Source organism: Salvelinus sp. IW2-2015, linkage group LG18 (genome assembly GCF_002910315.2).
Source record: "Salvelinus sp. IW2-2015 linkage group LG18, ASM291031v2, whole genome shotgun sequence".
Classification (NCBI taxonomy): Eukaryota; Metazoa; Chordata; class Actinopteri; order Salmoniformes; family Salmonidae; genus Salvelinus; species Salvelinus sp. IW2-2015.
The window spans coordinates 1657542-1670969 of record NC_036858.1 but is presented as its reverse complement, the minus strand read 5'-3'; the positions used below and the strand labels follow the sequence as shown (position 1 = coordinate 1670969).

At 42.5% G+C, this 13428-nt stretch overlaps 1 protein-coding gene across 1 annotated transcript in view; it reads left to right on the top strand.

Moving 5' to 3' along the window:
• The first annotated feature begins 199 nt into the window (after positions 1–199).
• Positions 200–13428, top strand: part of LOC111977503 (nuclear prelamin A recognition factor) — a 25914-nt gene continuing 12685 nt past the window's right edge. The window contains exons 1-4 of the mRNA XM_070448214.1: positions 200–1359; positions 2557–2631; positions 2834–3043; positions 5996–6128. Coding sequence (XP_070304315.1) covers positions 2575–2631; positions 2834–3043; positions 5996–6128 — 400 coding nt within the window. The 5' untranslated portion in view covers positions 200–1359; positions 2557–2574. The remainder of the gene's footprint in view (positions 1360–2556; positions 2632–2833; positions 3044–5995; positions 6129–13428) is intronic.

The window sequence follows — 13428 nt, the reverse complement described above, 5'->3', positions numbered from 1 at the left end:
TGCCCCGTTCAAAGTGAAGGCGAAATAAATCCATAACAAATGTACGTAATTAAGCACGTGGAGTAATGAGAAGGATTATGTGTTTTCAGGTGCAAAATGTATTGCTTTTGATAAAAAAAACGCTTTGACTGCCTTCCCAGTGAAACTAGTGTGAAAATTCTAACACATTTTATGGAAAAGAGACCTATCTTCCCGGACAGTGCACCATGCTGTCGGGTTGACAACATGACTGAGCAGGGCAAATTACTGTTCCATTTGAAACGGGCGCTCCCAAAGACAGTATAGTATGAAGATAGGCTAAAACTGCTTCTCCAATCACACTTGTAGGGGACGTTGGCAAACTGAACTCTTGCGTAGGTCATCTACACGTTTAAGTGGTCTCAAGCCAAAGTGCGCATGTGCAAGCCATCCAACTAACTCAAAGGCACTCTTTCATAAAATGTTGTTTTAAACAAAAAATGAAAACGTGTAAGTTTATCACTTTCACGAGACTCGAGTAGTAACATGTTCAACTATTTAAGACATTGGCTTGAATCTAGGTCGTGCCTTTAGATTTTGAGAAAATTAACAAAGGAATATTTTTTCTCTCATTGAATTGTCAAAGGCTAAAAAGCAAACATGGTCTGTTTGGATTGTTTCACAAGCGTTCCCGGAAGTCTCGCAATATTGCGCCTCTGGGATTGAAACTGTGGCGCTCCTCCCTCGCCGCTTTTGACCGTTCACTTCACGCGCCATAGACCGTCGCATCGTAACATAATCGAATCGGCCCAATATTTCTAACACCTTGTGTCTCTGATATTTTAAAAATCACACAAAAACATAGAAGAAAAAACGCATCGTCTCTTTTATTTTCTGTTTATTTGATGAAATACTATTTATGTCAAGTCTACGCATACAATTTGATGCATACGTTGGAAATCCAAAGTGCAACACACAGAACACGCTACCACTGCTTCTGCAACGCAATGCTGCAGGGCAAACGCAGCGTTCCATTGGATATGAATGTATTTCTGGTGTACCAAAAAGCAATGACGATATCTGTCGAGGTCGAGGTTTTACGCATGCGCTGTTCAATGACCGGTGAACACAATGGAGTCACGTATTCTGAAGTCAAGTCGTCGTGAAAACTTGTCTGGAACCCCCGACTCATTTCAACATTAGCTGGTCTTGTGACGGAAACCGTGGCCGAGTCGCATGTTGACGGTTATTGCCTTTCAGCTGTATCGTAATCGCTCCAAATATTGCTGAGCAAGCTGTATGAGATCACCTGCTATCTAGAACACTGTTCTAACTCCCCCTTTCTTGAAATGTTTTTCAACTATTGTGTTTAAAGGCAGAACAGTAGAAAACGTCCAACCGGTGAGTGCAATGATATAATATTCACCTATTTATTAAAATATACAATTTTACTAATACGTGGCTGACGATGGACCCTGGTATAGACGTCATAGATGTAGCTTGTGTTGCCTTCATATACGCTCGGGTTCTGGAGAGCAAGGTTGTCTTTTAGGCAAGCAAGAAATTATACATTTGATGATAAGAAAGGAATATTTATCTCCTGCCTCCAATTACTGTTTAGTTAGGGATTTAAAACTTACCAGAAAGCATAATAATTGATCCTTTAACCATATTACCTGGATAAAAATAGCAATTTCCAGCACAATTGCTTTTTAAATTTGTTCCTGAAAATAGGCCTATATGTTCTCACAGATGCTTCAACCGTTATTTACCATTTATTACATAATATATCAGACAATTATAATAGTAGATTATTATTATATATCGTTATGTTATTTGTGTCTATAGTTACTGTATGATATGTAAGTCAATATTGAGTACAGTAGCCCAGGGTTCTCGATCCTTTTCTAGCACGAGAGATACTTTATAAATAAATGAAACATGTGGCGAGCTACTCATTTTGTTGTTGTTGTTGTTTTAGTAGCCTACCAAGAGCACAGATGCTTTGGGTCTTCATCGACGAAGTTATCATAATGTACCTATGTAATAGCATATAACAAAAATAAGGCTTTATCGCCTGCCTATTCGCACATTTGGTGCAATTATGTGTGCTATTTTGTGATGACAGAACACTGTTATGTCTTAACAGGCAGTTTAAAATCATAACAATATGCTGCTGTTGAGATAAGAAGAATGATCCTGATTGGTTAGGACAGGGTTAACAATGTAGAAGTTGGGTGGACTTGAGTCACACACACACACAAAAACAAATACTAGCAATTTAGTTTGGATCTTAGTAGTTAGTGGGCATGTCCAAGGAGAATGTGTAGAAGTGTTGTGAAGATTCAAGGTCTACTGTTGAGTTGGATGGATAATACAGAGTTAGGTCTACTGTTGAGTTGGATGGATAATACAGAGTTAGGTCTACTGTTTGAAGTTTTGGATGGAATAAATACAGAGTTAGGTCTAACTGTTGAGTTGGATGGATCATGCAGAGTTAGGTCTACTGTTGAGTTGGATGGATAATGCAGAGTTAGGTCTACTGTTGAGTTGGATGGCTCACTGACCTTGCTCTTGTGTTTGTGTGAAATCCAACAGTCATATCATATCATAAAAATGTCAGAAGTGAACATGGGAAGACGAAAGGAGAAGTGTGAGAATTGCACTAAACAGGTAAGCCCATGTAATGTTTGTGGTTTCACTGTGCAGTGCGGAAGTGGCTCTCTGCCACAGAAATTGTCATTCCGATCATATCTGGTGTTGCTGAGTGCCTGTCCCAGTTGTTTGAGTGTGTTACTTCTAGCATATGATAGTCAAACATTTTATATTGTGTCCAATTCTAACCTTGACTGATGTATTGATTGATCATTTCCAGTGCAACAAGAAGCTGAGTGGTGAAGACGTCAGCTCCCTTCCGGAGGACGATGTAGCCAACGGAGAGGTCCCTGCCTCCTCGCCTCCCCTCCAGCAGCAGGTGTTGCTGAGTGCCTGTCTGTCCTGTGAGGGTTGTGTGTCAGAGGAGGAGAGCCTAAAGATCTCTCAACAGAACCTGGAGGAGGTGGCCCGGGTCCTGGGCCAAAACAAGGTACTACTGGACCACTAACCAGGCTACCAGGGTCATATTCAATAGGCACCAAACGGAAGAAAAGTTGCGGAAACAGGGAGAGACTACCTGGACTTATGAAGGAAAAAGGAAACCGCACACCGCTCTTGATAGTATCACTGATATTTAATAAGCTTTCGTATCGGCCTCACGGCCTTCGCCAGAGCGTTTGTGATTTTTTTAAATGAGCACCCTTATGTAGACCTCGCCCCACCCACATCCGTTCCACGCATCGAAAGGGGTTGGAGGCGAAGGAAAAACAAATAAGTGCTACCAAATAGGTAGATTTTGTAGCATAGAGAAAGTTAAGATATCAGACAGGGGAGGGGATATTAATAATACTCTGAGTAAAAAAGAATGTTTTGGGATTTTCACCCTCCAGACATTATTTCCTAAAGGTTTTTAATGATGAAAGGCCTATGTATGTTATGTTGTGAATTTGAACATGAATTATGTSCCTATTTAAGATTACTCTGATGTTTTTCGTACGATGTACCCAATGATTCATGWAAACTTGCTATGTCCTCATTGTGGTTTTACAGACGTGTTTAATATGTCTTATTTATACACTTTTGTAATATTTATGAAATGCATACTGTTATATTTGGTAGCACTTATTTGTTTTTCCTTCACCTCCAACCCCTTTCGATGCTTGTAACGGATGTGGGTGGGGCGAGGTCTGCATAAGGGTGCTCATTTTTTTTAAATTCACAAAAGCTCTGATGAAGACCGTGAGGCCGATACGAAAGCTTATTAAATATCAGTGATACTATCAAGAGCGGTGTGCGGTTTCCTTTTTCCTTCATCTTGTTCAACTGTTGCCATGCACCTGCAAAAAAGATTGCTCAGATGTGTGAGTGCCTTTTGAATTTTGAACTATCTGGACTTATGCAATAAGAACCACTATGTTCCCCTCTTCTTTTTTACTAAATGTGTTGCTGAGATGGTCCCTAATGAAGTCAACCCTGGACACCTCGCATGATTAGTCTTCCTAAGCACTTGGGTCGTCATTAGTTACCACAGCCAAAAAGTCACAAACCTCAGCAATTTCTCTTCTCTTAATAAAATGTAATTTTAAAAACATAACCTTAAAAGTGCAATATGCGGAAATCACTCTGCCATTTCCTGATTGCTAAAATTCTAATTGTTCGCCTAATTTCAGTTTGTGTAGATAATCATTGTACCATCTAAAATGCTCTGAAATAATATATTTTTTAAACCCCAAAATATAGTATTTTCATCTGTTTTAAGCTGGTGTACAAAACCAAAAGTAAAAGATGCAAAAAAGAAACAGGAAGCATAGAAATATGGCACATAGAACAGATCTACAAATGTTTAGGCTTGCTTTCAATGAGACTGGCATTGTGGCTATGCTATCTAGTGGAAGCCAAGCGCTTGTGGAGATCCGCGTAGCTTTGTGATGTCAATGCTTCAATGGTAACTACAGAGACAAGGGCTAACGCTGTCTGAGAGGAAAGATGAATGGTTGGGTCATCTTTACTGTACCATCCAGATCACCTCGTGTCAGGTTGGTTTTGATGTGTGTTGTTAATACTGGTCTTTTTGCCTGCCGAGCATACTGGTTGTTTGGTTAAACTTTGTTTCACTTCACTGAAATGTATGGGGCATTGAATGTGGATGTCAGGAAAATGGTCTCTCTCTTCCTGGATGAAGTGTGACATCACTCTCTCCCTCTATGTACTATTACAGAAGTGTGACATCACTCTCTCCCTCTATGTACTATTACAGAAGTGTGACATATCACTCTATGTACTATTACAGAAGTGTGACATATCACTCTATGTCACTATTACAAAGTGTGACATATCACTCTCTCCTCTATGTACTATTACAGAAGTGTGCAATATCCTCTCTCCTCCTATGTACTATTACAGAAGTGTGACATATCACTCTCTCCCTATGTACTATACAGAAGTGTGACATATCACTCTCCTCCCTCTATGTCTATTACAGAAGTGTGACATATCACTCTATGTCTATTAGAAGTGTGACATATCACTCTATGTACTATTACAGAAGTGTGACATATCACTCTCTCCTCTATGTACTATTACAGAAGTGTGACATATCACTCTATCCCTCTATGTACTTATTACAGAAGTGTGACATCAACTCTCTCCCTCTATGTACTATTACAGAAGTGTGACATATCACTCTCTCCCTCTATGTACTATTACAGAAGTGTGACATCACTCTCTCTCCCTCTATGTACTATTACAGAAGTGTGACATATCACTCTTCCCTCTATGTACTATTACAGAAGTGTGACATATCACTCTCTCCCTCTATGTACTATTACAGAAGTGTGACATATCATCTCTCCCTCTATGTACTATTACAGAAGTGTGACATATCACTCTCTCCTCTATGTACTATTACAAGAAGTGTGACATATCACTCTCTCCCTCTATGTACTATTACAGAAGTGTGACATATCACTCTCTCCCTCTATGTACTATTACAGAAGTGTGACATATCACTCTCTCCCTCTATGTACTATTACAGAAGTGGTGACATATCACTCTCCTCCCTCTATGTACTATTACAGAAGTGTGACTTCTCTCTCCCTCTATGTACTATTACAGAAGTGTGACATATCACTCTCTCCCTCTATGTACTATTACAGAAGTGTGACATATCATCTTCTCCCTCTATGTACTATTACAGAAGTGTGACATATCACTCTCTCCCCTCTATGTACTATTACGAAGTGTGACGTGTTCTCTCTCCTCTATGTACTATTCACAGAAGTGTGACATATCACTCTCTCCCTCTAATGTACTATTAAGGAAGTGTGACGTGTCTCTCTCCCTCTATGTACTATTACAGAAGTGTGACGTGTCTCTCTCTCCGCTCTATGTACTATTACAGAAGTGTGACATTATCACTCTCTCCCTCTATGTACTATTACAGAAGTGTGACGTGTCCAAACACCAGGTCCTGGTGGTGTCAGTGTGTTCCCAGTCTCTGCCTTTCTTCGCTGTCAAGTTCGGCCTGGACATTCCTGAGGCCACACGCAAACTCTGTGGCTTCCTCAAGAGCCTCGGTAAGGGAGTGTGTATCTATGTCTCTGTGGTAGATTTCCATTGGCATTTCCAGAGACAAACCCTGTAGTTGCATTGGAGTGTGTGTGCGCCCGTCCGTCCGTTTTACTATTATTCTGACCAGAAGTCCTCATCAGAATAGTAAACCAAGGAGAAGGCTGACAGTTGAGGACATGTTTCCAGTCCTCACAAGGAAAACGACAATTTTAGGTTTAGGGGTTAGGGGTAAGATTTAGGGTTAGGGGTTAGGGGTAAGATTTAGGGTTAGGGGTAAGATTTAGGGTTAGGGGTAAGATTTAGGGTTAGGGGTAAGATTTAGGGTTAGGGGTAAGATTTAGGGTTAGGGGTTAGGGGTAAGATTTAGGGTTAGGGGTTGTTATTTATTGTGTTTAACTGTTATTTATACAGGGTGGATCACCAGTGTGTCATTCACAAGGGAGCCTTGTGAACATGAACATACACAATTTAATACACATCATGTAAGATGATACCAATACAATGAATACAACATGATGCATCAAAACAAACACAACTCTCATACATCCCCTCCCTTTTACCTGATCTGAACTGGCCAATGGAAAACAGCAAGTCTAATTTCAAGGTGGCCTTAACCTTAACACGGAACCCAAACCGGCTGCACGCGTGCGCCATCGTGCGCTATCGTGCATACATTTATTTTGTCCCCCCACACCACACGCGATCACAACACGCAGGTTAAAATATCAAAACAAACTCTGAACCAATGACATTAATTTGGGGACAGGTCGAAAAAGCATTAAACATGTATGGCAATTTAGCTAGTTAGCTTGCTGTTGCTAGATAATTTGTCCTGGGATATAAACATTGAGTTGTTATTTTACCTGAAATGCACAAGGACCTCTACTCCGACAATTAATCCACACATAAAACGGCCAACCGAATCGTTTCTAGTCATCTCTCCTCCGGCTTTTTCATCGTTTAAATTATATGGTGATCGCATCTAAACTTTCATTGTATTACCACGACTACCGGCAAAACAGTTCGTCTTTCAATCACCAACGTGGGTATAACCAATGAGGAGATGGCACGTGGGTACCTGCTTCTATAAACCAATGAGGAGATGGGAGAGGCAGGACTTGCAGCGCAATCTGCTTCAGAAATAGGAATGAGTTCTATTTTAGCCCTTGGTGTCGCAGACACTCGTTGGCGCACGTGAGCAGTGTGGGTGCAATAATTGAATAACATGGATTTCAAAATGTATTTTGCGACGTGTCCGGTCTGGCATGTAAGGTTGATGTCCGCGCCCCTGCGGAAATCCATTTGGCATAATACAAAAGTCTCCATAAAAATCGGTCAGTTTAAGCTAGAGATATGTCTTTTTTGCATTGGATGCGTCTCAATCCACCGCATCCGCCTATTTCACACTTCCGCGGTGAAAGATGACTGTGCTCGAGCGGTGTTTGTCAGAGCATGAGACATCCTGAAAATCAGTCTTCTCATCAAATCGTCTGCAGCGTCCGAACCTTCAGAGGAGTCACAAGACTCGTCTGAATGTCCCGCGGTACCAGTTGAAAACAGTTACGGAAGTATACAGTACCAGTCAAAAGTTTGGACAGACCTACTCATTCAAGGGTTTTTCTTTATTTGTACTATGTTTTACATTGTAGAATAATAGAGAAGACATCAAAACTATGAAATAACACATATGGAATCATGTAGTAACCAAAAAACAAATCAAAATATATTTTAGATCCTTCAAAGTAGCCACCCTTTGCCTTGATGACAGCTTTGCACACTCTTGGCATTCTCTCAACCAGATTCACCTGGAATGCTTTTCCAACAGTCTTAAAGGACTTCCCACATATGCTGAGCACTTGTTGGCTGCTTTTCCTTCAACTCATCCCAAACCATCTCAATTGGGTTGAGGTCAGGTGATTGTGGAGGCCAGGTCATCTGATGCAGCACTCCATTACTCTCCTTCTTGGATGGCGTATCGCTGCAGAATTCTGTGGTAGCCATGCTGGTTAGGTGTGCCTTTTTAATTCTAGATAAATCACACAGTGTCACCAGCAACGCACCATCACACCACCATCCTCTATGTTTCACGGTGGTAACCACACATGCAGAGACCATCCGTTCACCTACTCTACGACTCACAAAGACACAGTGGTTGGAACCAAAAATGTCAAATTTGGACTCATCAGACCAAAGGACAGATTTCCACCGGTCTAATGTCCATTGCTCGTGTTTCTTGTCCCAAGCAAGTCTCTTCTTATTATTGGTGTCCTTTAGTAGTGGTTTCTTTGCAGCAATTTGACCATGAAGGCCTGATTCACACAGTCTCCTCTGAACAGTTGATGTTGAGATGTGTCTGTTACTTGAACTCTGTGAAGCATTTATTTGGGCTGCAACTTATCCTCTGCAGCAGAAGTTTCCTGTGGCTGTCCTCATGAGAGCCAGTTTCATCATAGCGCTTGATGGTCTTTGCTACTGCACTTGAAGAAACTTTGAAATGTTCCTGATTGAATGACCTTCATTTCTTAAAGTAATGATGGACTATCCTTTCACTTTGCTTATTTGAGCTGTTCTTGCCATAATATGGACTTGGTCTTTTACCAAATAGGGCTATATTCTGTATACCACCCCTACCTTGTCACAATACAACTGATTGGCTCAAATTCGTTATGAAGGAAAGAAATTCCACAAATTAACTTTTAACAAGGCACACCTGTCCGGGTTTGGCCGGGGTAGGCCGTCATTGTAAATAAGAATTTGTTCTTAACTGACTTGCCTAGTTAAATAAAGGTTAAATAAAAAATAAATAAATAAAAACATTACCTAATGAAGCTGGTTGAGAGAATGCCAAGAGTGTTCAAAGGGTGGCTACTTTGAAGAATCTCAAATATTGAATATATTTTGATTTGTTTAACACTTTTTTGGTTACTACATGATTCCATATGTGTTATTTCATAGTTTTGATGTCTTCACTATCATTCTACAATGTAGAAAATAGTAAATATAAAGAAAAACCCTGGAATGAGTAGGTGTGCCAACTTTCGACTGGTGTGTGTGTGTGTGTGTGTGTGTGATGTGTTAATGATTCTGCAATGACTGGGGAAGAAAGCTACAGCAAGAAGGCATCATGTGAGTCAGCCACAGTGGATTGATTTACATCGATCTTCAATAAGGCACTTAGTACATCATAGACATCAAATGAGCAATGTGTATCTGGGAGTGTATCGTTCTCTGCAACCTGGCTCGAGGTGAGTAAAGGACTCCCTCTACTGGAATCAGAGATTTCAAAATATATTTCATCAAATAGGTGGCCCGAAGAGGCAGAGTGGTTATTAAATGCACCACAAATGTTATTCTTATCTGTTACGGGACCAGAGTCTGTCATAACCAGCTGGGGTAATGAGGGCGTGGAGTTTTGTTTCAGAGATTTGACTACCTTCTAGGAGGCAGCTGGATTCCCACCATTCTCAGATACACAGTTGAAGAAGTATGTCAATGTTGCTTTACTAACCAGGGATAGACCTCAATATGTCTGAAGCATCTGAAGGACTGCCAGTCAAACGTAGAATCAGTCAGGCTGAGCCCAAGCTAAATGCTTCTTCTGAAGTTTCTCTGGCAGTTTCATGTGTGAACCAGGAAGTATCTCTATCTTTCAGTTTCTTGAACGGTGCTTATCTGCAATAGAGTTGAGCAAGGAAGTTAAACAATTTAGGGCCTGATCTGAGTCAGATATCTGACACCCCCTCATTCTCAGACAGGAATTGTTGAAATTCCTGTAATTTCTCTTTGTAATAATGCGAGGGTGAGATTTAGGTAGCTTTTGCATCTCTTATGCAGGAAACGGAACAGTGGTCACTGAACTCATTAGCAAAAATTCCATTGGCCGTATACTCATGAGGGTCGTTTGTCAAAATAACATTTAAAACAGCTTTAAGCTACGGGTATTTTTCAGGGTGTTTTTAAAGTTGGGACGGGTTGGTTGAGTTAGGCTGACAGATTTTGCTCAATGCAGATATCTATCAGAAGCTGGCATCAACCAATTCAGATTTAGATCACGAAGAATTCAGAATTCATATTTAGATTCAGAATTCAGATTTAGAATTCAGATTTAGCGTAATTTGATAGGAAGTCAGATAATTGACTAAGAACACATATTGAGGCAGAGGGAGGGCGATAAATTCCCACTAGCACAAGTTAGGCATTATTACCAAGGCCCACATTTTAGGACTAGACATTAGGGTTTAGGGACAATAGCATCTTGAATGGGTATCAATTGTTGGTCACCAAAAATCCTCACAAGTATAGTAAAACAAACGCGTGTGTGTGTGTGCATGTGTGTGTGTGTGTGGTAAGTGAGAGATTCTGTGTGCGTCTGACTTAGTACAATGCAGCGTGTGACTTAGTACAACGCAGCGCGTGACTTAGTACAACGCAGCTCGTGACTTAGTACAACGCAGCGCATGACTTAGTACAACGCAGCGTGTGACTTAGTACAACGCAGCGTGTGACTTAGTACAACACAACGTGTGACCGAGTACAACACAACGTGTGACTGAGTACAACCCAGCGTGTGACTTAGTACAACGCAGCGTGTGACTTAGTACAACACAGCGTCTGACTTAGTACAACACAGAGGTCCTGACTTAGTACACAACGTGAGCTAACAAACGGTTGACTTAGTACATAACAATGTGTGAACTGAGTACAACCCAGCGTGTGACTTAGTACAGCAGGGTGTGACTTAGGGTACACACGGTATTAGAACAGGTTGCTTGTACAACAGCGTGTGACTTAGTACAACACAGGTCTGACTAGTACAACACAGCGTGTGTGTGTGTGGAAATATTATGTGTGTGGTACATTCATAGGCATCTACCAGATGAATCATTGTTTCACTCCCTCTCTGCTTCTCTGGTAGGAGTGCAGTATGGTGTTTGATCACCATCTAGCTGCACGGCTTCAGTATTCTGGAGAGCAGAGAGAATTTGTCCAGAGTACCGGTGCTAACAGGCCTACCATTGTTCACTCTCCTCCTGTCGCAGGTAATATTTACACTTTACATATTTACAGTGTAGGGAGTCATTGAACATCTAAACCGCTGTGAAATTATTTTCCATAACAAAAAAATATAGGTTTCCAGCTGTTTGGAAGCTGGTGTCCAAACCGAAGTAAAAGACACAAAATGAAACTTATAACAGGAGCATAGATATAGTGCGCATAGAACAGATCTATCGCTTCTTAGACTTTGCTTTCCATGAGAATGACAGATCTATAATACTCACATTTCTCATGTGAAATTATCAGGTCAATCAAAAGTGACATTGCAGCTTTAAGCTACAGGTATAATCAAATCAAATGTATTTATAAAGCCCTTTTTACAGTAGCATATGTCAAAGTGCTGTACAGAAACCAGCCTAAAACCACAAACAGCAAGCAATGCAGATGTAGAAGCACGGTGGCTAGGAAACTCCTTAGAAGGCAGGAACCAAGGAAGAAACCTAGAGAGGAACCAGGCTTTGGGGGGGAGACCAGTCCTCTTCTGCTGTGCCAGGTGGGATTATAAGAGTACATAGGCCATTACGGCCAGATTATTCTTCAAGATGTTCAAACATTCATAGATGACCAGCAGGGGTCAATATAAATCAGTGGTTGTAGAGGGTGCAACAGTCTGCACCTCAGGAGTAATGTCAGTTGGCTTTTCATAGCCGAGCATTCAGAGGTCAAGACAGCAGGTGGGGTAGAGAGAGAGTCGAAAACAGCACGCCGCGGGACAAGTAGCACTGTCCGGTGAGGACGTCAGGGTTCCATAGCCGCAGGCAGAAAGTTGAAACTGGAGCAGTAGCATAACGAGTGGTTGGGGACAGCAGGAGTCATCAGACCATGTAGTCCTGAGGCTGGTCCTAGGCTCAGGTCCTGCTGGAGGAGAGAATTAGAGGAAGCATTCTTAAATTCACACAGGGCACCAGATAAGACGGGAGAATTACACCAGATATTCCAGACTGACCCTAGCCCCCTGACACAACAATACCCGGCGCAAAACCAGCTCGGTAGCGTCAACACCACGTAATGAACGAACAATACCACACACAGACATGGGGGGAAACGAGGATAATATACACGTAGAAGTATTGAGGGGATGTAAACGCAGTGTGCGGGAAAACAAGACAAAACAAATGGAAAATGAAAGGTGGAGCGGCGATGGCTAGAAGACGCGGTGACATCGAACGCCGCCCGAACAGGAGAGGACCGACTTCGGGGGAGTTGTGACACGAACTGATATTTTTCGACAGATAAGATCTAAACCGGCAAGAACTTGTCGTGTAAGCCAATTAGGGTTTCCAATCTCTCCAAAAGAATGGGTGATTGATGATGTCAAAAGCGACACTAAGGTTCTAGGAGATGAGGACAGAGCCTTGGTCTGACACGCATTAAAAGGTATTTCCAGTGCAGTCTCAGTGCTATGATGGGGTCTAAAACCAGACATTGCGCGTATTCATATACATTTTTGTCTTCAGGAAGGCAGTGAGGAAGACAGTTTTTTTCATTTTTTGTTGAGGAATGGGAGATTTTATAGGCTGATAGTTTTTCCATAAGGTTGGACCGCTCCCATTTGAAAGTAGAGACAGCTGGCTGGGAGGGACGAGACGAGCGGAGGGAGAAGAGACCGGACGGGAGGAGAGAGACGTGGGAGGGCATGGAGGGAGAGAGAGAGCCAGAGCTGGGAGGATGGAAGGAGAGAGACAGAGCTGGGAGGGATGGAGGAGAGAGACAGAAGCTGGGAGGGATGGAGGGAGAGAGCCGAGCTGGGAGGGGATGGAGGGAGAGAGACAGAGCTGGGAGGGATGGAGGGAGAGAGACAGAGCTGGGAGGGATGGAGGGAGAGACAGAGCTGGGAGGGAGAGAGGGAGAGAGACAGAGCTGGAGGGATGGAGAGAGGACAGAGCTGGGAGGATGGAGGGAGAGAACAGAGCTGGGAGGGATGGAGGAGAGAGACAGAGCTGGGAGGGAATGAGAGAGAAGAGCTGGGAGGGAGGGAGGGAGGGAGAGAGATATGCTGGAGGGATGGAGGGAGGAGCTATGGCTGGAGGGAGGGAGGGGAGGGAGGGAGGGAGAGAGGAGAGAGAGCCTGGGAGGGAGGGAGAGAGGAAGAGCTGGGGAGGCAGAGAGATTGGCTGGGATGACAGAGAGAGGCTGTGGTGGGAGGGAGGGACGGGAGGGAGAGAGGAGGAGAGCTGGGAGGGAGAGAGATATGGCTGGGATGGAAGAGCAGAGCTGTGTGGGAAGGAGGGAAGGGAGCTGGGAGGAATG